Source organism: Sus scrofa, chromosome 14 (genome assembly GCF_000003025.6).
Source record: "Sus scrofa isolate TJ Tabasco breed Duroc chromosome 14, Sscrofa11.1, whole genome shotgun sequence".
Classification (NCBI taxonomy): domain Eukaryota; kingdom Metazoa; phylum Chordata; class Mammalia; order Artiodactyla; family Suidae; genus Sus; species Sus scrofa.
In genome coordinates this window covers 123194808-123218403 of record NC_010456.5, presented here as the reverse complement: position 1 = coordinate 123218403, position 23596 = coordinate 123194808, and the positions used below count along the sequence as shown (strand labels likewise).

The 23596-nt window shown below is 48.1% G+C and overlaps 1 protein-coding gene across 1 annotated transcript in view; it reads right to left on the bottom strand.

The window, feature by feature from the left end:
- VTI1A (vesicle transport through interaction with t-SNAREs 1A) overlaps positions 836–23596 on the bottom strand; it is a 368842-nt gene continuing 346081 nt past the window's right edge. The window contains 1 exon segment of the mRNA XM_013983738.2: positions 836–4323. Coding sequence (XP_013839192.2) covers positions 4230–4323 — 94 coding nt within the window. The 3' untranslated portion in view covers positions 836–4229.

The window sequence follows — 23596 nt, the reverse complement described above, 5'->3', positions numbered from 1 at the left end:
GCAGCACTGTCTGCAGTGAGCTCATTGACTACACAGGGACAGCCCAGACGTCCCCCCATCACATCCTCCAGCACTAGCCAGCCCGGACACACAAGTGTTCCTTTGAGATGTCCCTACTTGTTTTCACTCCAGACCACAGTCCTCCAACCACACACTCAGCTAAAGGGAGCGGCAAGTGGACCAGAGACAGGGGCTGACAGTGGTTCCTCGGAAACCAGCCCTGGCTGCAACTGCCCGACAGTCCCCGACTCTGGATGCACATCTCTCCCAGGAAAGCCTCCTCCGGAGCACCGGGTGCCCTACTAGGCTAGCAGTTCCAACCAAAGAGATGAGGAAATCATTGCTGGTAGTTAATTCTCAACTACGTCGACAAACGGCTATAAATATTTATGATGGGAAATTTCATTATTTAAAAATTCTGCTCCAAATTTCCAGCTCACTCCATGAAGAATGCCTGCTGAACAGGTTGCAAATTAAGAACAATTATTTTTCTCTTCTGCATTTGAATAGAACTTACAGCTAAAGTCATTTAAAGGGGTTAACATCCACCTTAATTAAATATTAAAGTGTGCCTGTACCTGCTGCTATTGTTGCCCCTTCGAATAAGATATAACCTATTTTTGACAAGTTTTCATCTTTCTCTGTGGAAGACGCTACATGAAACCAAATCAGTGGCAAAGAGGAGAGTAATGAATAATCTATTTCATATTCCAACAGTACCCAGAGCTCGGAGTGGAAAAATATTCAGTCGGATGATGGCAAGAGGCTGCTAGGGTACCACATGACATAGCTAATGTTTAAATAATAATAATATAAAACAGCGATAAACAAATCATTAGCCCTTAACAGTTGTTTAATGCAATTTGTTAATGAACGTAATGGTGGGGACTAATAATGAAAGAAAATAAAAACGTCTAAACAGGCGCCAAGTTGCTGGCGATGCGCAATTATTTCCTTGTCAAGTTTTTATGATTTAATGAGCCCCTCTGGGACTGACGGCTGTCAGTCAGTCGTGACTTTTTGACACCATTACAACTTCAAATACAGCAGCAGGCAGGCTGTTTTCCTCGGATTTGAAATACTGAAATGATCTGACAGTTTTAAAGAAAAGATGTGCAAAAAAAAAAAAAAAAAAAAAAAAAAGAGAGAGAGAGAAGAAGAGAAAGACAGTTGCTTTCCTTCCTTTCTTTCTTTCTTTTTTTTTTTTTTCCTCCCTCCTCCCTTCTTCTATGGAGTAGATAATCTCTGGATGCTGTTTGGTAATGAAAATCCAATCACTGAGGTCATTATCTGATGAGGTTTTTGGAACAGGCAGGCTTTTTTCCCCCTCTTTATTTCTTTACTTAATGATAAGCCTCAATGGGCTTGCCCCGCATGGGACGGCCAGAGCCGCACAATTTTGTTCACCATTAATTTCAGCCTTTGAAGCTCAGGGCTCAGAAGCAGTAGCAAAGCAAACCCCCCACCAAGCTGGTTCCAAAATAAGACAATCCAGTCTGCCTTAAACAGAATAGCAAATGGCCTCCCGGCCCAGGCCTGGCAGCTGACGTCAAGCCCGCTGCATTTGCAGGCATTCGGTCTTCAACGTGGAACATTTAAAACTCTTTACAACTTAAGAGACTTTAATTAAATTGCTTTTGATTCCGGAGCAGGGCAGCACCCTCTTTATTTATTCTGTCAGGGAAACTGTTTAGTCTGCATGAATTTTATATGGCTAGGGCTTCTTCCTTCCTCTTCCTCCTCTGCGTCTTGTCTTCCACCCCCAACCCTCCCATCGAACACCATTTTTCACAAAGCCTCCTGACTTGAGAGAGAGTCATCAATCAAAGGCCATGTATTAAGTTCCTAGAACCTTTCGCGGTTCTGCGATCAGCTTTGAAATGGGGGGCTTTCCTCCTTCCCCAGGGCAGGGCGAACAATTGGGGGGCGAACAATTCTCCTCCCTCGAGGCTCCTCTGAATCTGTCCTGCAGCATCTGAGACGGACAAGTGGGAACTCAGGGGGCTTTTGCACCAGCTTCCTATAAAGTGCTGGCTCTCCTGGTCTAGGGGGTCACTCTCGAGGTGGATTTGATGGGGCTGTCAGGCCAAGGGTTGGCTCTTTGCATTCTTTCCACTCTCAAGGGTGAAGTGGGGCAAAATCTTAGGCAAGAGCTCATAAAGAGCTAGAGCCCCAAAGAAGAAGCCATTGAGAGGGGGGCCATGTGTACTCCTGGACTCCCTCTACTTGCACGTGAACTCTAGGTGCTCGTGAAATTATGTAGGAACCAGCAAGCTGAGAGGATCAGATCCACCTGGTTTGCCAGGGGGCCTTGGGAAGAACCTGGAGGTGTGAGGTGCAGCTGGGTGACCGATTATACACTTTTGCTAAGACCAACGGTTTGGAAGAAGGCCACCGGTGGGGTTGGAAGACCACTTCCCCGCAATTAGAGTTTCAGAATGAGAAGGAGATTACTTGTTTCCTTGCTTTTTAATCATGTCTTTGATGTGCTCAGCACAAACGGGCGTCGCGTTATCGGAATAAAAGATGCTTGCTGAGATAGATCCCGGAAGCTGATAGGACAATTAGTACCACCTTCCTGCTCCTTTGCTGGTCTCCTTCGCTCTGCCAAAATCCCACACCATCCCTGCGAGGTAAAGGCTGCAGCTTTATTTACACGATACTAAATGATTTATCTGAGCACATGCAGGCCCTAGCCTGTTTCGCTAAGTACAATTTCTCGGGTGGATTTTGCCATTCTGCATTTCCTCCCTAACCCATAATGGTTCTCTTCTGAGCTGGCTGGGGGGCGGGGGGGACCCGCTGCATCCAGGTGATCTCCGTCCGTGGACACAGGTGGTTAGCATTTTTTCTGAAGGGAACACGTTCGCTTTTCAAGGATTCAAAGCTTCCAATTATATTCAAAAGACAGATAGGGCCCTGTAAGTGCTCATGACGCCTTAAAGAAAAACACATTTCCCTTTATGACTAGGGGGAGAATGACCTCAGCTTGGGCGACTTGAAGGCTGACCATAAATGAACTCAACTTGAACGCAATTCCCGGTGACCTCGGACAGAAGGAAACCCAAGAAAATCACAACGCGTGTTAGAGGTTTGAATACACTGGGAATTCAGGAAGGCTGTGCTCACATTTGTCAGGGAAAAACCCAAGCCGTCCTTTTGTGATGCGCTGCAATCCCTTATTCTTTTAAAGGAGGTTAGTGAACATTTTCCATTAAGCTTATTTCTAGTGGATCAGCCTCCGGGACTCCATCATATTGATAATCACATTTGGAATTTCTCACCGACGGAGTCATGTTCTTGCTCTTCCTGAAATATTCATGTTCTCTTTACATATTGGAATGGATGTGGAGAGAACCCTGTCAGACCTTTTGCATGTATGAGGGCTGCTTTCGGCAGTGCAAATACTAAGACCGAAAGGATACAGAGATGCTTACACAGGTCAGGGGAGACGGGGTCATCATTAAATATGGTGCAGAGCTTCCCTCTGCCAGCACATTCTGGGGAGGATGAGATTTTTGGAAGGCAAGGAAATCTTTCTCGTAGTCAGTAATCAAAGTTGTGAAAAGTGGATACTGAGCAGGCTCAGCAAGAGATATTCTTGGGTAGAAAAAGAATGCTTAGAAAAACAGGGAAAGTGCGAAGTCAATTTCCTGCACAACTGCTATTAAATACCCACCTTTACAAGGAACGCACTCTGGCAGGTTGACTAAACTCATTCTGCCTGGGGAGGAACAGGGCAGGTTTGCTGAGCTGGTCACTGGCTCTGGCCCCTGCTTGTCTCTGCATTTTTTTTTTTTAATCCTCAGACATCAGAGAAGGGCTGTTCGGTGACAAGAGGTGTGTGACAAACAGCAGAGCCCATCAGGAGCCCCCGTGACTGGCTCATCTCCCAAACCATGACCCCTGACGTGTCCACAGGGCAAGCAAGAATGTCACCAAGGCTATTCTGGTCTGAAGACGAAATTACCAAAAAGGCAAATAAACATTCACCTTCCCCTATAAAAAAACAAATCTGGGTGAAGACAAACCTAGAAAAGGAAACCAACCCACATGCAAACAGGAATAGAAAATATTTTTACACTCTTTGCGCTTTGGCTGAACAGTGGTGAGTGAGGGGGGAGGGTGACCCGGGGCCTGTCAGCGCCACAGAATGATTCATGTGACCATTTTGTCTTAATTACTCAGAACGGGCAGTTGTTGCTGTTGATCAGGGAGGAGCAGATACATCAGTGTCTTCTGACAGAAAAAGTGATGGCCGTCAGGATGGTGATGACCAGGATGATGGCAAGGATGACGACCAGGATGCGGTTCTGGATGATTCTAGGAGAGAGCAGAGGAGGAGAAACGAGTCACACTGGTCAACCGGGGACATTCTACGGAGGTCATGCGAGACCACATCCGCTGATCAGACCGAGGGTTGCCGGGTGGGGGTGGGGAGCCCAGTGTGTGTGTGTGTGTGTGTGTGTGTGTGTGTGTGTGTGTGTGTGCGCACATGCTCGCACTTGAGACCATGCAGATTTCTGGTTCTCCAAATGATCCACAAGCAAACGAATGGCTCTACAGCAATCGTCACACAGCACCAGAGAAATGCTTACGGAGCAGCTAATAGCAAATCAGATGGTTTTCTGGGCTCCAGGTACCAGATAGTAATCTTTCAGTGATCAAGGGTCCCATGTGAGCTTCTCCTTTTAATTTAACACGTGAGACAAGACTCTTTTTTTTTTTTTTTTTTTTTTTTTTGCAGGGTTTCCTGTTCAAGTGAAAGACTTCAAGGAAAGATATGTCAGTAAGGTACCTAGCTGTACAGAAAGACCCGGGGAAAAGTAACAGAGAAACTGAGGAAGAAAAGGACAGGATTAAGAAGCAAGTGTCAAGTTTGCAGCGCAGGCTTCGGAAGCGTTGTCTATCACTGGGGCTCACGCGCCGTCACACCGGGAGGAGACGTTACATGTGCTCCATGGCAAAGAGAAGACGGAAATGAGAAGTAACACAAAGTGCCTGAGAAGTAACACAAAGTGCCCGGGTGCCGCGTGCGCTTTGGGTGGTGGGCCCTCGCCTCCAGGGATTCCCACCCCCTCAGCTCTGGCTCTGCTGCCTGCAGAGGGGGAACTGGGAACGTGGAAGGAAACCCAGAGGAGAGGCACGCGCTCTGAGATGCCTGCCGAGGGCTTCTGATGAAGTCGTTTCATAATCTGTTACCTCATTCTGAGAAAAGAGGGCACACATCACAATGCCTCGTTGAGGCTTCCTGGGGAAGGCAGGTCACACGCGCTCGCTCCCATAGAACCAACCACACAGAAATAGACGCAGGAGGCTTGGCAGTCCAGCGGCCGGACTGAGACTCCACAGCAAACCCCATCTGCCCATCTGCCCACCCTCCCGAGATCAAGCAGAAAGAGTTCTGCCTCGTCAAGTCACAGAACACCGCGGGGGACTTGCCTAGGAGGAGCTGGGTGGGACTAGTCGGGCCCCGATTTAACAGAGACCCCACCCTCCCATTTCTTATCTTGGAGGAGATATCTTTACAGGGCGTTGGCAGCCTTTTCTAGCTTCTGGATGACTTTCTTTCTTGGAAGGAGGACAACACCCTTGTGGTTTCGGTCGGATTCTTTCTCGCCTACCCCGCTTCTTCCCCAATCCTAAATGGATGGTGGATGGAGGCGGTCACATCAGACAAGCCCACTCCCTCGTGGCCCCCTGGAAGGACCAGCTCCCTCCCCTGTGACAGGTTACAAAATGATCACATTTGCTGACACGTCTTCCGCAAAACTGCTTTAGTGCCTGTGTCCACTGTCCTCGAAGGAGATGAATGACCCGCTCGGTCCTCATTTATCACAGAAGGCTCAGCTAAGATCTGTCTCGTTTATTTCTTCCCTTCCCCACTAGAAAGGCTGTGCCCTGACATTAATTCTTCTGCGATGACAGCTAATTCAGACTAACAGGCCGTATTTACTCAGGAGCCAGGAAGATTCTGTCCTCCAAATAAATAAATAAAAACGGGACGTCATGGCTTGTTAAAGTGCCGCTAATTATGAACGCTGATCGGCGCAATTCGGTGGCTTGATTTATAACCCAAATCAATTTTTTCCCCTCTTCTCTTGAAGGGGCAGAAGTCTTCAGAACAGTCCCTACCCATCCCGTTTGCCCACGTCACTGTCAAAATCTCTATTTACCACAGTCACCCGCATCAGCCTTGCAAAGGAAATCAGCAAAATTGAAACTCAGCAGTGAAACAGATTAAAAGCATGAAAACTCTTTAAAATTCTGCCTTAAGTAATCTACGGTGGTATGTCTCTTGGTTGACAACCATTTTATTTGTGGGTTGAGGGCCCCAGGGCATCCATGATGCTAATTTATAAAGGATTAACCGTGGGTGTTACTTGTTTAATCTGAGGCCTGGTTAGAAAAATGAATACACGGGAATCTCTAAATCCTTGGCTCTTCTCTGGCCCTCCTAATTGGGCTTCCCTCATCTCAAGGCAAACAGGAGTGGGTTTACCCGTGATCTTCCCTAAGAGCTTGCATCTTGAACTCAGTCAGCACACACACACCTGATCCCAAGCAGGACACCACTGGGGTGTAGACAGACGTGCAGAAAGAGCCTGGTGGTCCACAGAGCCTGCCCCCGCACACAAAGCGGTTCCTGGCAAGTGGGCCCCCGGGAGAACTGTCCCAGGGGTGACAATGAAGGATCCCAGCCCCTGTTGTAATCATTCCATTCAAGGGAAAACGGAGAAGAAACCAGTACAAATTTAATTTGCAGGAAAATCTCCGCCTGCATGGAAAACGCTGAAGTGAAAGACTACTGTCAGCCCCTAAAGACGGAACATCACAGCACTGCGCCTTCTCAGAGCACTGCCAGGTCTTCTCCCCGAAGCTACGAGAAGGAATGGCCTTCATGGAAGCCCCGGTGTGTGTTGGTGGTGGAAGAGGTAGGCAGTAGAGAGCATTTGCTTTCAAACCAAGAGCTGGCAGGTATTTGGGCTGAAGGGTGTAGAGGGGAAAAAAAAGAGGGTTGGAGCTGACAGACTTGGAAGTGAACTTGACTTTGGCCAGAACACCAACCCAGCTTTGGCCCTCAAAGGCAGATACAGCACCCCTAAGGACCAGAAAAAGTGAGCTGTTGGGGGCCCTCGAGTGGATAAGACCGAGCCAGCCTGGTTGGGGGAAACAAAGGCTGGCAGGAGTGGGCCCCATCTGTGAGGAGGCCTGGAACGCAGTCACAGCCCGGGGCTGCTGGCAGGTACTGCTGTGGGCAAAGCAGGAAGGAACACAGAGTCCGGAGAGAACCAGAACCCCAAGCCAGGAAGCGGGGTTCCCAGCTAGGGAGACAGAAGGAACTTTGGGGGAAGCCCAAAGTAACTCCCTTCTAACTTTGGACAGGTTGGGGGGTGGGGTGGGGGAAGCAGCAGTGAGGCTTTAAGTTCAACTGGGTCTGTGGCAACCAGTCTTAATCTCCCTTTTGAAAATGCAAAGTGTGTTTACCCAGTAAATAATTTAAGAAAGAATATACACTTGAAAGAAGACATCCATTGAAACAGCCAGGCTAAATTGCCTCCAGGCAAAAACTTGTGCATTTGCATGCTGCATTCTATTAAGTGAGCATGCTGCGGCTTTAAAAGAATGCAGAGCCAAATTAAAAGGAATGTGGGCCCGAAACATCAAGGATCCTCCAAGTTTACATTATGAATCACAGTGCTGTTGATACAAGATGAATTAACCATTTACTTTGAGGCTGAACTCACAAAGTACTATTGAAAATACTGATCCCTGTGTGGAACCCAGGGAGCGGCTAATCTTTCCATTGCCAGTCTCCTCCCCCTCTGGAAACAAGCTCCTGCGTGTGGCAGCCGGAATCATAGAAGACTGGTTAAAAGGAAACAGGCAGGCGAGGCACCTGGCACAGCTCTCTGCTCTCGCTTGAGGAACCTGGGAATTCCACTGGAGCAGGCGTTTCCACATTCACCAGCGTGCCCTTCTCTATTTCTGGGCACTGACACTCACCTGTCCCTTGCTGTTAGGCATGGCCATGTGACTTCTTTTGGTCAATGATATGTGGGCAAAAGAGCTAGGCAGGGGAGTTCCTGTCGTGGCTCAGTGGTAACGAACCCGACTAGTATCTATGAGGATGCGGGTTTGATCCCTGGCCTTGCTCGGTGGGTTAAGGATCCAGAGTTGCTGTGAGCTGTGGTGTAGGTCACAGATGTGGCTTGGATCCCACACTGCTGTGGCTGAGGCTCCGAATCAACCCCTAGCCTGGGAACTTCCATGTGCTTCCTGGGCATGGACCTAACAAGACAAAATAAAATAAAATAAAATAAAAAAATAAAAAAAGAGGGAGAGAGAGAGAGGTAGGTGGTACTTTCAGGGGGAGGCATTTAACTTCCAGGGTTTGACCCTCCAGCTGGCTCTTCCCTGGCTATTCTGATCCAGGAGGCTGTGCGCTCCTGGAGGGCGGTTACAGGGTGGTGGAAACTTCTTCCACCTGGATCCTTGAGTCACCACATGGAGGACCACTGCCCTGGAGGCTCACCTGGACTCACAGTGAACTTGTATTAAGCCAGTGAGATCTGGGGGTCTTGGTACTGCAGGATAACATCAGCTATCCTGAGTGATGCACTACTGCCCCCCTTCTCCAATAAGATGGGGTGTCTGGCCAAGTCAGGTGAGGCTCTGGTTTAATATATTCCAGAAGCCAAGGTACAATGAAGGCTGATACCACGTCTTTCCTTGAAGAATAGGTTTTTGCCTCCTGGTTTTCAAAAGCTGGGATCCTCTCTTCTCCATACGGGGTCATCAGATTCTTCCTGAAGACTCAGGAGCTCAGCTGTCACCAACGCATTTGTGTTGATGAACGGTTCAGCGAGCTCAGCTAGGAATTCTGCTTCCTGGGAAGAGTAACTATGTGTCGGCCACAATCATTTCTCTGTTCCAAACAGAGCCCCGGGTGTAGAGCTGCAACCTAGGCGAAGAGGGTCAGCGTGTTCCATGGCCCCGGCCTCAGTGACTGCACCAGGAGCAGGCTTGTGAATGAAGCCAGTCCAATACAGCAAATGTCCGAAGCTTTGCTTGGAATATGGGGACACCTGGCCTTCGTGGTGTGTGGATGTTAGGCCTGGATCTGCTGCAGCCATTGTGTTTCCATGAGAGAAGCCAGCCTAAGAGAGAAGCTCACTCACGGAGGAAAGCAGAGTTGACAAAAGGCAGAGAAATGGACCCCTGTCCGGAAGACAGGTGAACCTCTCTGTTAAATATCCTTCTTTGGGACTGTGAGTTATATGAGAAAACAGATGAACTTGATTTCTGAGGTCAGTTGGGGTGAGCTCTTCTGTTGCTTGAGACCAAAAAGCATTTTTACATTGATTCACCCAGATTCTAAAACCAAGTCCCTGATGGAGGGTAATGTGAGAAAGAGAATGTATATATGTAGGTGTAACTGGGTCACTTGGATGTACAGTAGAAAATAACAGAACACTGTAAACCAACTATAATGGAAAAAAATCATTAAAAATAATAAATAATTGTACCCAAACAAACAAACAACCCAAGCAAAACTAAGTCCTTGATCTACGGCATCTTTTCCCCACCTCTTCCAAGAAGAGGTTCCTGACCACGCCCTCACTTATTCTTGTATTTCCCTGTGCCCTGTTCCTACCACTATGCCTACCACGCAGTGTTAACAGTGTTCTGTTTCTGGGCGGGTTTCCCCAATAAAAAGTGGCCCTTTCATGGTCTGAATCTCCTTTGCCTTTTATATTCCCCAGTGTCTTAAAACAGAGCTTGGCACAGACATTCTCAAAAAAAAAAAAAAAAAAAAAAGAAAGCTTGCCAAATGTATGAGTGAGGGACTCTGCCTACCTGTGGGCCCCTGAAGATGCGGTAGTTGTCTTCCCGGTTTCTAAGGGCTGCTTATAGACAAGCACAGCTTTAGGAGTTGTTAGCCAGCCTACCATCAAGCATGCCACAGTGTCCAAAACCCTTTAAGAGGCTGCATTCATCAGCCGGAGAGTGCATGACACCCCGAGCTGCAGGGTCCTGCCCCACCCACGCTTTTCTCCTTGGCTCACCAGGCCTGAATAGCGATGCCCACCTTTGGGGTCTGACAGGACGTTAACACTTGGTAGGGCATTTAGCAACTAGAGAAAGTTGGGGCATGGGGTTGGGGGGGTGAGGGGGAGACAAACTGTACAATAGAGCCTGTATCATGTCTCTCTGGGAACTTTCCAAACAGAAGGACCAAGGAAAAGGCTCGCCGAGTTCTACCTCCAATTCAACTAGTATTCACCAGAAAGAAATGAAAATAGGAGTCAGAGAAGTGGTTCCTTGTCATTAGCCTCTAACACTAACTTGAATTCGAAGCATTCTTTTCAAAGCTGGGTACATGGTTGCCTCTCAACTAGAGCTGTGTGGTTGTCGTGCCTCTGATAATGCCCCTTTGGGGTCTTCTATGTCCTGTGTCTTTGGGAGGAATCCTCAGCTTCACCCCAGGAATTCAGGAGGAGCTGCCCTCACCCCCTGATTCCACAGAGGGACACATGACCTAGGCAGACCCAGCTAATGAGAGCTCTCTGGCCCTTGCACAACCCCGTGTTCAGGAACTGGCGTGTCACCCAAGCCGGATGGAGTCTCCAGAGGAGTCTTCCCGGAAAATCAAGAAAAAGCTACTCTCCTTACTGGGATTGACTGTAGAGACAACGGAAGCCTAGAGTAGTGGGGAGGGGAGCATCCTCACCACCACGCGGGAGGGGGACCTGTCCCAAGGACGCCAACACAGAGGAACAGAGAGCCCAGAGATGAAAAAAAAAAGACAGGTTCCTGAAGGCATGACCTGAACCCCTGCTGTGTGCCTGCGGAGTCATGTTTAAACTTCCCAGTGACGGGAGCCAAAGGATTCTCTTTTGATTTCAGCAAGTCTGGTTGAGACTTTTCTCACTTTCAACCATATTGATGGTCCTGAATTGAACAGCCACCCCTCCCCCCACCCCAAATTCAAGCCCACCTTGGAACATGACCTCACATGGAAACACGGTCTGTGCAGAGGTAACCTGCTGAGGATCTCCGGATAAAATCACCCTGGGTGGGGCATAGATTCAATGACTGGTGTCCTCAAGAAGAGAGAGGATATGGACTCGAGGAAGAAGATCCTGTGACGTTGACAGAAGAGACTGGAGAGATGCTGCCACAAGCCAAGGGATGCCTGGGGCCACCTGAGGCTGAAAGAGGCGGGGAAAGATACTCTCCCAGAGTGGCCCTGCCAACTCCTTGATTTCAGACTGCAAGCCTCCAGAACTGTGAGGGAACACATGTCTGTTTTAAGCCACCCAGCCAGGGGTGCTCTTACGGCCGCCCCAAGATACCAATACAGGGAGTTCTCAGATCCAGCCAGGATGCGGACTTGCCCTTCTTGTTGGCCTTCATGTCTGTTCTCCACGTTTCCGCCCCCTCATCCTCCTCTGAGGACAGGACCGTCCAGCCAGGTTCCCCAGAAGCTCTGCCTGCAGCCGAGGGGCTCACAATCTTCAGGAGCTGTCAGTTCTTTCATCTGAGGATGAGATGTCTGTTCACGGAGCAGAGCGGACAGTGGCCCAAAGCCCTGTGAGCTGAGGGACCTGAGGGGCGCATCCCTTGAGACCCCTTCCTCTGGGATAAGACATTAAAAACAGGAAGAAAGCCAGATGTTACCTCTGGGCCAACTGAGCCACTGCCCGCCATGCATAGTTATATTTACCGACCTGAGTTTAGGAGGGGTTGGTTATTTACGAGTCCTGAGGGGAAAGGCTGCACAGGAGGGAAACCTTTTAGGAGGTGGATCAACGAGCATGCTCTGCAGCATAGAACGGAGGAGACAGCAGCCAGTGTCAGAGGCCAAGGACACTGAGGCCAGGTCCTGACTGAGGACCACAGTACTGGTCTCCAAATAGCTACTTAATTTAACAGGAGTCAGCAAACCTTTTCTGCAAAGGGTCAGATCATAACGTATTAGTTTGTGAGAGCTGCAGTAACAAGTACCACTGACTGTGTGGCTTAAAAAACAGAAATGTATTATGTCACAGTCCTGGAAGCTGGATGTCCAAGATCAAGGTATTGGCAGATGGGTGCCCCAAGCGCTGGGAGGCAGATTCCATTCCATGCCTCTTGCAAGCTTCAGCTGGTTTGCTGGCAGCACTCAAGCTTCCTTGGAGAGGTGTCACCACAACTTTTGCTTTCATCTCCACATGACATTTTTTTTCCTGTGCATGTATCTGCATCCAAATTTCATTTTTTCCCCCTTTTTTTGGGGTCTTTTTGTCTTTTTAGGGCCACACCCACAGCATATGGAGGTTCCCAGGCTAGGGGTCAAATTGGAGCTACAGCTGCCAGCCTACACCATAGCCGAAACAACGCAGGATCCAAGCCGCCTCTGCGACCCACACCACAGCTCACGGCAATGCCAGATCCTTAACCCACTGAGCAAGGCCAGGGATCAAACCTGTGTCCTTGTAGATACTAGTTGGGTTCATTAACCACTGAGCCATGACAGAAACTCCTAAATTTCCTTTTTTAATAAAAGGACACTGGCAATATTGGATTAGGGGACCACCCCGCTTCAGGATGTCTCATCTTAACTAACTGTATCTGCCACGACCTTATTTCCAAACAAGGCTACAAGCTGAGGCACTAGGGTGAACATGGATTTGGGGAGTCGGGGAAGGAGAACACTCCGTACAACCCATCACAGTAAATCTTTGAGGCTTTCTGGGCCACACAGCCTCTGTTACAACTACTCAGCTCTGTCCGGCTAGTGCCAAAGCGGCCCTGACCACGTGTGGATGAGTGAGCATGGCTGTGCTCTAATAAACCTTTCCTGACAAACACTGGCATTTGAATTTCATATCATTTCCTCACATCAAAAATCTTCTTCTTTTGATTTTTTTTCCCCCAACCATTTCAAAATGCCCAAACCATTCGGATCTTGCGGCCATAAAAAAACAGGCAGGGGCTAGATCTGGCCTGTTCTGTCGGGTTTGCCCATTTCTGGCCTCAAAGCTAAAAGCTATCCTGGGCAAGCCCTCCTCGGGTGCAGATGGGCACGGCCAGTCTGGCCAAGACCCTCAGAAGAAAAAAGGGAAAGCCTGAGTCCCTGGCCATGAGAGCTCACAGTGTTACCATGAGCCATCCACTTACGGAAGCCTGACAACAAAGGCCACAATTAGGGTGATGCCAGTGCCAGGGACAATTTGTTATGTGCCCACCATCCTGGATTTACCTGAGGTCACCTGGAGCAAGTCACTCCGAGACACTGGGGTTTCAGGTCCTTCCTGAGCAAAATCAGCCAGTTTACCCCTGTCCCTGCCCCTGCCACCCTCTAGGGAGAAGAGGATTAGCTCATTAAAGATCCTAAAACACTTTGAAAAGGTAAAGCCTTTATATGCATGCAGTAGGCAAATAATTTTGTGAAAGGAGATGCAGTTTCAGGAAAGGTGAGAGGCAGGAGGAGAGTGGTCAGAGGTGGGAGGGAAACTTCCAGTGGTTGGTGGGGAGGTAGAAACAGGAGTCCAGGAAGCTGCTGCTTCCCCAAGCCCACCAGGCTTTTCCATCCCACAAGCTGGTATCTCCTGGGGCCTCACATGACACCTTTTCCCCCACAGGGCCAGCCTTCCTTCTGAGGTGGCCACAAAAACATTAAAAGCCAAGGAAGGGCATCCCATCGGCTGGCTTGAGGAGGCCTTCACAGTCCAGGAAGGCAGCCAGCAAGCACCTGTCAGAGCCCATTGATAAGTCAGCCAGGGTCTGATCAGCTGTGTGGAGTGACATTGTCCTTTGTGTTGCCAGATATGCACATCCCATTTCAGCCTGGGCAGTGTGGCTGCTGCCATTCTTAAATATGGACTCGAGGATGCCAGGGGGTTTGATGAGCTTTGCTGGCCAAGGGGCTTTGAGATAAGATCAGCGCGTGTGTCCATCGAAATGGCTTGGAAAGAAAATGAAATAAGGATGCTCTAGATATGCAAGGTGCACTTAATCTCTGGTAGATCTGCAGACTGCCAGAGTTGGAAAAAGTCTCCACACCTGGTCTGGAATCTGTTTTAGGGTTGAGGATGCTGAGGCCTTGAGAGGTGAAGGGACGGGCCCAAAGTCAATCAGGTCTTCAGACGTACAGGTCTGTTCCTGTTTCACTGTGGTACTCACTCTCACCAGAGCGGTCAGGGCCATTACGGTGACTACACATGATGGCAATTCCAAACATGGCTTCTGCTAAAGGGACTGTCCAACCAAATCAAGGAACTCAGCTCAAAACCCATCAGTCTCCACCTCTCACTGGGCCCAACCTAGTCCCACTTCTATACACAATGAAGTGGGCCATGGGAGGGTAGACACCTGGGGTTCCCAAGTTCTAGGCCGATGCCAAAGTTGAGAAAGGAAGAGCGACATAGAAGCCTTCTTATTTGGAAAACCAGATCACTCAGTTTCAAGGACTGCCCTTTTCTCTGAGATTGTGTCCTTTTTATTGTTTTAGTGTTCAAATGTCCTTTATTTTATAGAGTGATGGTAACAGTAGATGGCAAGTTTTTTCCCCAAAGTCCTTATTTGGACCTTGGAAATGCACTCTCTCCTTGGAAACTACTCTCTCTTACTTGGCAAAATCAAAAGTGGACAATCCTCCTTCAGTCCTCTGTTGAAAAAAGTCCCAAATCCAAGAAATGCAAAAGTTCATGAACCCAGGAGCTGGAAAATCCCACTGAGCTCTACCCTCTGGTGATCCCTCCTCAGGCCTTGGCAGTGTGGTTGCCATGGTGATGCCAACAGCAACATCAGTGACAGTGACCACAGCTGCAGCTCGGATTTACAGGGTGTGGACTCTGGGCCAGGGGCTGTTCTGGCATTTTCTTTTCTTTTCTTTTTTTCTTTTTTTTTAGGGCCACGCCTGCAGCATAGGGGTTGAATGGGAGCTACAGTTACCGGCCTACACCACAGCCACAGCAAAGCAGGATCTGAGCCACGTCCGGGACCTATACCACAGCTCAGGGCAACGCTGGATCCCTGACCCACTGACCAAGGCCAGGGATCAAACCTGCATCCTCATGGATATGAGTCGCGTTGGTTTCTGCTGTGTCACAACAGGAACTCCTGTTCTGGCATTTTCTATACTTTGTTGACCCCTCGCCACAATCCTACAGGATAGAGACTGCATCATGCCCATTTTTCTAGGAGTCCCCTGAAGCCCCAACCCACCTCTCCAGTATTGTCTTCCCCCACTGCAGGACACACACATAATAAAGTGATTATTTATGCACCTGGCGTGTCGTATGTTCTCTGTCAGACTCGCCTCAGTTGTTGGAAGGCAAGTCTTTGACATCTTCATCCTTACCCTCTTCGCCGCAGACACAGTAATTGGGCATGCAAGTTAATTTTTGCTGAGAGCACAGAGCACTAATTAACCAACGTCAACTCTTTACTTAGTGCCCGGCGTAAATGGACAGTAAATTACGAAGATAATATTCGTTTCTATTCAGTAGCATAATTCATCAGCTTTCTTCAGTCACGGGCACACGGGCTGTGTCTTTTCAGCCCCCCCCCCGCCCCGTCTTTTAGGTAAATTCATGATCACCCGATCCCTTGCCAGATTCAGGGACAGAGCAGAGGAAAGAGCAAGCATCCTCTGGGGGTGGCTCACTAGTGACCGTCCTGCCCAGTGACATTGCAGTACACAATTTTTTTATGACGTTAAAGTCACCTATCAGGCAGGTGAAAGGATATACTGTAGGAAGATACCACGTCTGCTGAAGATTTAATGCATCTGATAGAAAAGGGTGCCAGACAGGAAAGAAAATCAGGGACAATCAACTAGACTCCCTGTATGATCTTGGACTAAAGGTCTCTCTGTTCATGAGCTGAGCCATCCATGAAATGTAACACGGGCATCTCTTCCAACTACTCTCCACGCAGTGTGTGGGCAGTGATAGACCTTCTGGTATTAACGCAGGTGTCTTTTTCGAACCTTGGCTGCTTCCTGCATGTGTGATGTCATTTAATCTCCCCAGGGATCCTGATTTATTAGGACCCAGATCTGGTGGCTCAGGCCCCCTAGGGAGGTGAGCCCCACTCCAGATGTGGCCCCAGTAAAGTTCTCAGTGCAAGACGGCCCATCCTTGATGTCAGGAAGATGACCTGCCTCCCGACTCCCAGTTCTAGAGGCTTCTCACCCCTCCTCCCCCACACCTCCTGCTGGGTGTCCTGAGGGAGGCTCCCCACTCCCACTGGGTCCTGCCCCTGTATTGTGAAGCAACCTCACTGCCCTCCTCAACCAGCCACCCCCCTTACCCCTCCCTGGCTGAGAGCCCCCCCCCCCTTTTGCCCCCTGGAGAAGCCATGAGCTACATCTGGGTACAAGGTGATCAGCCACCTTCATTTTTGGAGCCAAAGTGTCTAGGTTCGAATCCAGGATCTACCGGCCACTTGAGCAAAGTTACTTCAGTGCTCCTCAGAGATTATGTCCTTTTGACTCTTAGTGTGAAAATATTCTTTATTCTGTGGAGTGACGGTGACAGTAGGAGCCACTGTCTGTTCCCAACGTCCTGAGGTGGACGTGGAAATGTACAGTCCTTTTGGAAACCACTCCCTCTTACTTGGCAAAATAAAAAAGAGAACAATCCCCTGTCAGTCCTCTGTTTAAAAAGAAAGATGAAAGTACCCATACAAGGAACCTGAAAGTTCCTAAGAACCAGTGCTTCAGTTTCCTCATCAGAAAAATGGGGCTAATAATAGCAGGGGCTGGGTCAAGGAATTCCATGAATAAATGGAACATGAAGAGCTTAGACCAATGCCTGGCAGTAGAAACTGCTCAGTAAAGAACTAGGATAGTCATTAGTTCATGACTCCACTCCTACTATCGCTCACTGATCACCCCACAATGAGTCCCGAGATGAATCCTTTCTGGGGTGCTCCCTCCCCTCCAGTAGACCCCCCCCCACCGCCACCACCAGGTTTCTTGGCCTGAAAGGCCTGCAGTGTCCCCTGCAGGTTCCTGCGGGGCACATGCCAGCTCAGGTCCCAATTAGCTTGGCCGGTGGGGTCCAGCCCAGCGGCTCTCCTGGAAGCCCCACCTTCAGCAGCTACTCAGTTACCCAGGAAGGCAGAGGCTGCGCTTGCCAGCTCTGTTAGTTTCCCTGGGGACGCCCCTTGACAGCCAAGATGCCTCTCCTGGATCAGGACCCGTTAGGTCACACTGGTGGAGACGTGGCTGCCTTGGCTTTTGTAATGGGCTGTAACATTATTTCCTGCAAGATCTGACATTAGATACTTATCTCCTAATAGTCATGGATTTACACCTTTTTTCTTTCCTGATGTCGGGGGAATAAAACATTTTGGCAAAGGTTTATCAGCCACCTGCATCTCCGTCAACTCTTGAGGGCTGTGGTTATGTTTCCTAGATCTTAACATGAGAACTTCTCTCTCTCGTCCAGATTTGATTCCGTGGCTGAATGGGATGTGTCTGAACTCATATTCCCATTGTGCCAGTCCTGGGGCTGCAGGTCCTCAGATCCTTTTCCTGTCCCTCCATTGTTTTGGCCTGTGTCATAAAGAGGCTGACTGCGCCACGTTGGCTGGCTGCCCACCGCGCTCAGCCAATGGGAGGCACTGGCAGGTGGTGGTGGTGGTGGGGAAGTCAGGGTACTCCTCCCTTTCTTTCTCTGCCTTCCTAGCAGCTCGGTGTCCACTTGTGGCCCCTAACAGGCCCCCCCGCTTCCAGCTATCAGGCGACCTTTGCCCTGGGCTCTGGGCACAGGGCTCCAGTCTGAGGGGGGCTTTCCGCTGACCTGAATGCCGGGCTGCTCTGCAGGAGACACCCGGCAGATTGTGTGCTCTGTCTGCCCCAATGCAGAATATCTCCTTCACAATCTTTCACTTTAAACTGATTTTACATACCCCAAAGTAGCATGAATCATTTCTGAGCAGGTGAGCCCCAGGTTAAGAAGGCCTCCTCTGAAGGCTTATTAGCGATAAGCACAATGGCTGACTCACAGTTCTTTGGGCGCCAGGAGGGTGGGGTAGGGTGATGATCAGATAGCAGGATCTCAAGGTTTGCGCAGGTGAAGCCATGTCACCTGCTGGCCTGGGAACATGCGCAGTTCTATTCTCTAACCAAGGAAGGAAATCGTGGGTGGGGGGGGGAGGGGGAGTCTCCAGGCTGAGGGCTGCAGGCATCAGAGAACAAGGGGTGCCTGCTCTCTTTCTAAATTGGGGCACTGTTCTTGACTGCTCCTGGGACGCAAAGTGGGCAGATCTTTTTTTTTTTTTTTTTTTTGCCCAGAGAAGTCAGAAATTGTGTTCTTGCTATGAAATCTCTGAAGTTTTAAGTATTGGCGACTAAGAGAAAGTTTTCCAAAACAGTGCGTGGCCAAACAAAACACATCTGTCTGTGGGTCAGCACCATCCTGATCTTCAGATCTTCAGTTTGTGACCCCCGACTAGTTATTACGGAATGGATCCAAAGGCAGGGGGTGGGTGGGAAGGGCCTCCCTGCCCTGCATTACCCAGTATTCCCTCGGAGGCAAGAAAAGGCCAGCCCTCCTGACCCCGAGGAAGTCTGAAGTTCAGCCTCGGCATGAGCGTCAATAATCAGGGCCTACACTGAGTGCATCCAACTTAGCCCATGACTGATTCCTAACCACCAGGTCAAGGGCCAGAGAGAGGCCAGCAAAAGCCACATACCAGCTTGGGTGTGCCTTTCGGACTTCTTGCAGAAGGCGATAAAAAGCGCAAGGCACGGGTCAGGGCTGGAGAGTGAACTTGGTTGGTGATTCTCAAGGAGGAGGGTGTACGTTTTATATGCAATGATGTCTCATCAGCCGGAAGGCCTGAGATGGAAACTGAGTGGTCTCTTTCGGAGGGTGAGTGGCAAAGAGGTTTGCAGAATGGGCTCCACGTCCAATTTGTTGAGTGATCCCGTGAAAAACAAGTAAATGTGCCTGTTTCCCCATCTTTAAAATGGCAGTAAATATATGTGACCTAATCACACCCGAGGATGTTCGCTGATGACCGTGGCTGGGGACATGATAAAAAAAAAAAAAAAATTTCTAAGAGTAGAGCGGCCTTTGAACGCTTTCTCAGTCTGTTACTTGGTTGCAATAAATAGAAAAGCCAACCATAAATCAGGAGGGATCTTTACGGAAACGGAGGCAAAAAGCGCTCACTCTCCCTGGCCTTCACTTTCACAGGCAGATGGTGAAACCCAGTCCCCTAATTGGCTACCAGACGGCGTGAAGGTCCCTAATTGCCAACGTAAGATGGTGCCACTGCAGGTTCCTAACAGAGTTGGGTACGGACTCACACTCTCCTGCTGACCACGTGTCAGAAGCCCAGTGGAGGGCAACAGTATGGACCGAGGGGCCTAACACGTGGGGTCCAGCTCTCCTGGAGATACAAGAGTTTTCCCGGGAGCAGCACAGCCCAGTCCCAGCTCCACCCGCGCGGCTCAGATTCGCGCATGCGCGCTCAGCTGTGCTCGGCGCCACGCCACCTGCTTATGGAGAAGGACAGCAGGAGACAGCGTGTGAAACTCGTGTTTCCTGTAAGAGCGCTCCTGAACACGTTTACTGCCCTGCACAGCGTATGTCCCTGTATTGAGGTCCCAGTGGAAGGTGTTCCCTCAGGTTGGAGTAGGGTAAGGAACTGCGTTTTCATCTCAGTGACTCATGTCACTGTAACCATCTTCCTCTTCGAGTTGCCTGCCAGGTGCCTGCAGATAAATTTCTGGCCCACCTCCTGCAAACTTATGGGCTACTCCACGGTTTGTGTACTAACCTCCCACGAGACTTCATTTACTATATAGAAAAACTTATTGTATATATTTAAGTAAATTGCTATAAATCCTTATGGGACCAAGACGGGTTTACACACGGGTGCTGAAGACCGAAGAAAACAAAAAGAATTCACGTTTTTTGTGGGCTGGCTACTTTAATGATTCTGGCTTTATTTTCCTTCTTATCCCCCAAACGATTCGTACTTTGTGATACTTGGAAGCAAGTTTGCACGTTTACTGAAACAATATGCTGTTTCCCACTTTTCCTTGAATCTCTTTTCATGATCAGCGTGGGATGATTTCCAGAATGAACCCTAACTTGAGACCTGGGGCCCCTGGGTTCCTTTGCAGCCAAGTGCACTGGATCCTGGGTCCCCTTTGTTTGGGGATTTACTTTCAATTGTCTTAACAACATGGACCTCTTTTGTGGAAGCAGAAGGCGTTCCCAGCAAATGTTGGCTGCATATACGCGAGCCGAAATGTTGCTACGGTCATGGCCTTTCCTTGAACAATCTAAAGCATATTTCTCTCTGTATATATTTGGTTTTTCAGAGGCTTTAAAACCTAGAAAACAATCATAGCTGAGACCATTTCTGAGATGGCACTAAAAGAACCTACTCGGAGACAGATAAAAATAATGAGAATTTTTCTGTCAGGAAAGATTTAGAAAATATCACTGGCATTATTAAAATTTAATTTTTTACTCGGCTTTTTGGTTCTCCTTTCCAGTGATAATGAGCAGGACTGCTCACCTCCGCCTTGCTAGTACTTGTTTTGTGCAATAAATTCAGCCTTCCAGTCTGCAGACATTTCAGACAACAGTTTTGACTGCTATAGGCTTATTTTTTACCCTGTGCTGTGCTTTGAGTCTTCCTATAAAAACCAGTTCATGAGATAATTTTCCACAAGGCCTGTGGAACTAATAAAAATCAATTTTGCCCAACTGGTTCAGAGAAATCTTGGGAATAGCCAAGGCAGAACCACAAAAAAGGAAGAAAAAAGAAGAAGAATCAATGTATTCACTAATGGTTGACTTGATAGAAAACTATCAAATTAGCTGACAGGAGATGCTTGGCTGTAGGAATTTTCCTTTCGGCTTAGAACAGAACACTTTTTTTTTCCCCTCATCGTTTAGGGTCACACCCACGACCTACGTAGGTTCCCAGGCTAGGGGTCTGTAGCTACCCGCCTACACCAGGGCCACAGCAATGAGGGATCTGAGCCACATCTGAGACCTCTACCACAGTTCACAGCAATGCCGGATTCTTAACCCACTTGAGAGAGGCCAGGGATCGAACCCACATCCTCATGGATACTAGTCGGGTTCGCTAACTGTTGAGCCACGACGGGAACTCCCAAAACACCTTTGAAGGGTCTAGGAAAGGCTTTTCTTCCCAGTGGTTGAAGACACTCAAGGTGGTAATTCTGAGTTGCCCATGCTCTGGGTGACAACAAGGCTGAGTTTGGGCTTGACAGATGGTGGCCTCTGCTGAAGTCCCCCCTCTTTCTCTGACAGAGAAGCTGGTTTGGTGAATGAGTGGGCTGGGTTGTACACAATGTGCTCCAAGGCTATAGGATCTGTGGGTGAGGGACTCGAGGTACATTCCGATAACTCAGGCTCTGGGGGCTTCCTCTTTGCGTCCTGGCCATGACCGGCTACCTGACTTCCCATTTTAGCTTCCTGCCAACGGAAGTAAGATTCCCCAGGGACACCCCTTTTCACATCTGGAAGCAAGAGCAGGGTGTGGTGGCATGCAGACCACGTTCTGTAAAACACACACCTCTATGCCTCTGCTACCAACTACTTTTTTTTTTTTTTTTTTGCTTTTTAGGGCTGCACCTGCGGCACATGGAGGTTCCCAGGCTGGTGTCCAACTGGAGCTACAGCTGCTGGCCTACACCACAGCCACAGCAATGTCAGATCCAAGCCGCATCTTCAGCCTACACTACAGCTCATGGCAACACTGGATCCTTAACCCACTGAGCAAGGCCAGGGATTGAACCAGCATCCCCAAGGACTAGTTGGGTTCGTTAACTGCCGAGCCACGATGGAACTCCTCAACTACTTCTTTAGTTTAAGACACTAGTTGACATGTCTGAAAACAAATGGCAAGCCTTTGGACAGAAAAAAAAAAAAAGACAAAGGAAATGCAGCTGAATGGTAGTAGTGTTTGTATTTGGTGGGTGAGTGTTTTTTTGCTTTCTATCTTTAAGCATTTCTACATTTTCTTCAATTGTATCTTATTATGTATGTAATTATTATTTAAAATAATGCTAAACTAAGAATTGAGCAAATCGGAAAAAGAAGCACAATAATTAATTCCCAATGTTATAAGAAAGAGGGAATGTGTGAGCAAAAAGAAGAACAATGGTGAGATTTATTTACCTTTTTTGGTGCCATGTACTATCCTAAGTACATCACACAAACTCTTTTATTGAATTCTTATAACAAATCTGGGACACAAATATCAGGGTTACCATCTTCCAGAGGAGAAAACTGAGGCTTAGAGAGGTTAATTTGTCCAAGATCGCACAGCAGCTTGTCAGTTGCAAGGTTGGTATTTAAAATCGGGTCCGATTTCAAAGACCATGTGCAGTGCATGGTGCGAAGAATAGCTGGCCTCACAGTGCATGTGCATCTTACATTCCAGCTCACTTTGCACTTAGGAATCAAATCAGGGATAACAACATCTGTTCTTTTTTTTTTTTTTTTTCCTACCTTAAAGGTTTTTGTGTTGTTCAAATTAGACCATGCATATAAAAACAGAAAATGCAAAGTCCCCCTCAATGAAATCTCATGATAGGATGATATTTCATTTTACATTGGTGAGTTGAGAGTTGCCATAAGTGCCACTCGGATACTAATAATTTTCAAAGAAAAAATATACTAAAATAGAATTCATACTAAAACTTCCATTAAATCAATTTATTTTTGATCGCTTGGAAGCTGTGAGAGGGTCTTGTCTTATCCTACCTGTTAAGACCACCAGTTTTCTTGCTTATAATATATTAGGGAAAAAGCAATGATTGAAAACACTATGCATATTATGACCCTAATTTTGCAAAAAAGGAAAAAGGATGTATAAACTTGAACAAAAATTGGGAAGGCATGCACTGAAATGAGAGTTAATGATTGTGTGTAGGTGTTGAGATCATGGTGATTTTTTAAAAATCTGCTATGCCTCACTTCATTTTCCAAAATGTTTTTGTAATGAATATGCGTTATGTTTATAATCAGAAAAATATGCACTATTTATCAGCCTCCACACACATATATAAAAATGTTCCTTCCTTCCTTGGATAAGATTGCAAAATAAATTCTGAGTTTTGTGGTTGTTTGAATCCTGGTGAAATGAAAGTTTATGTGGAATGCATTTCAAATCTTCAAACGAGGGGTGAAGCTACCCTGTTTTCTTTACAACAGGCTTGGTCTGTTGAGGGCTTTTGCCACGTCCAACTTGACTGTAAAACATCAGAGGTCAAGATGCCAGACTGCACAACGCCCTGGGAGAGAATAAGACAGAAATGCGCCTGGAACTGCCGTGATGTTGGAACAATAACAGCGCCTGGTCTGACTTCTAGAATGGCCTGAGCGTTTGCATGGTGGCCTCCGAAGGGGACCTGTGCTTCCTGTCAAAGCACACGACCAGTAGCTTAGGAGAAAAGTGTCACCCTGTTTAAAAAAACAGGGCCCCATTCACATTTCAAGCCGTGCCACCAAGGAAGCTATTTTTAAGGATCTAATTGCATTTGTAGCATCTGGCATTTTGCACACTCCATTTTTATGACTTCAGCATGATACATGTTCCG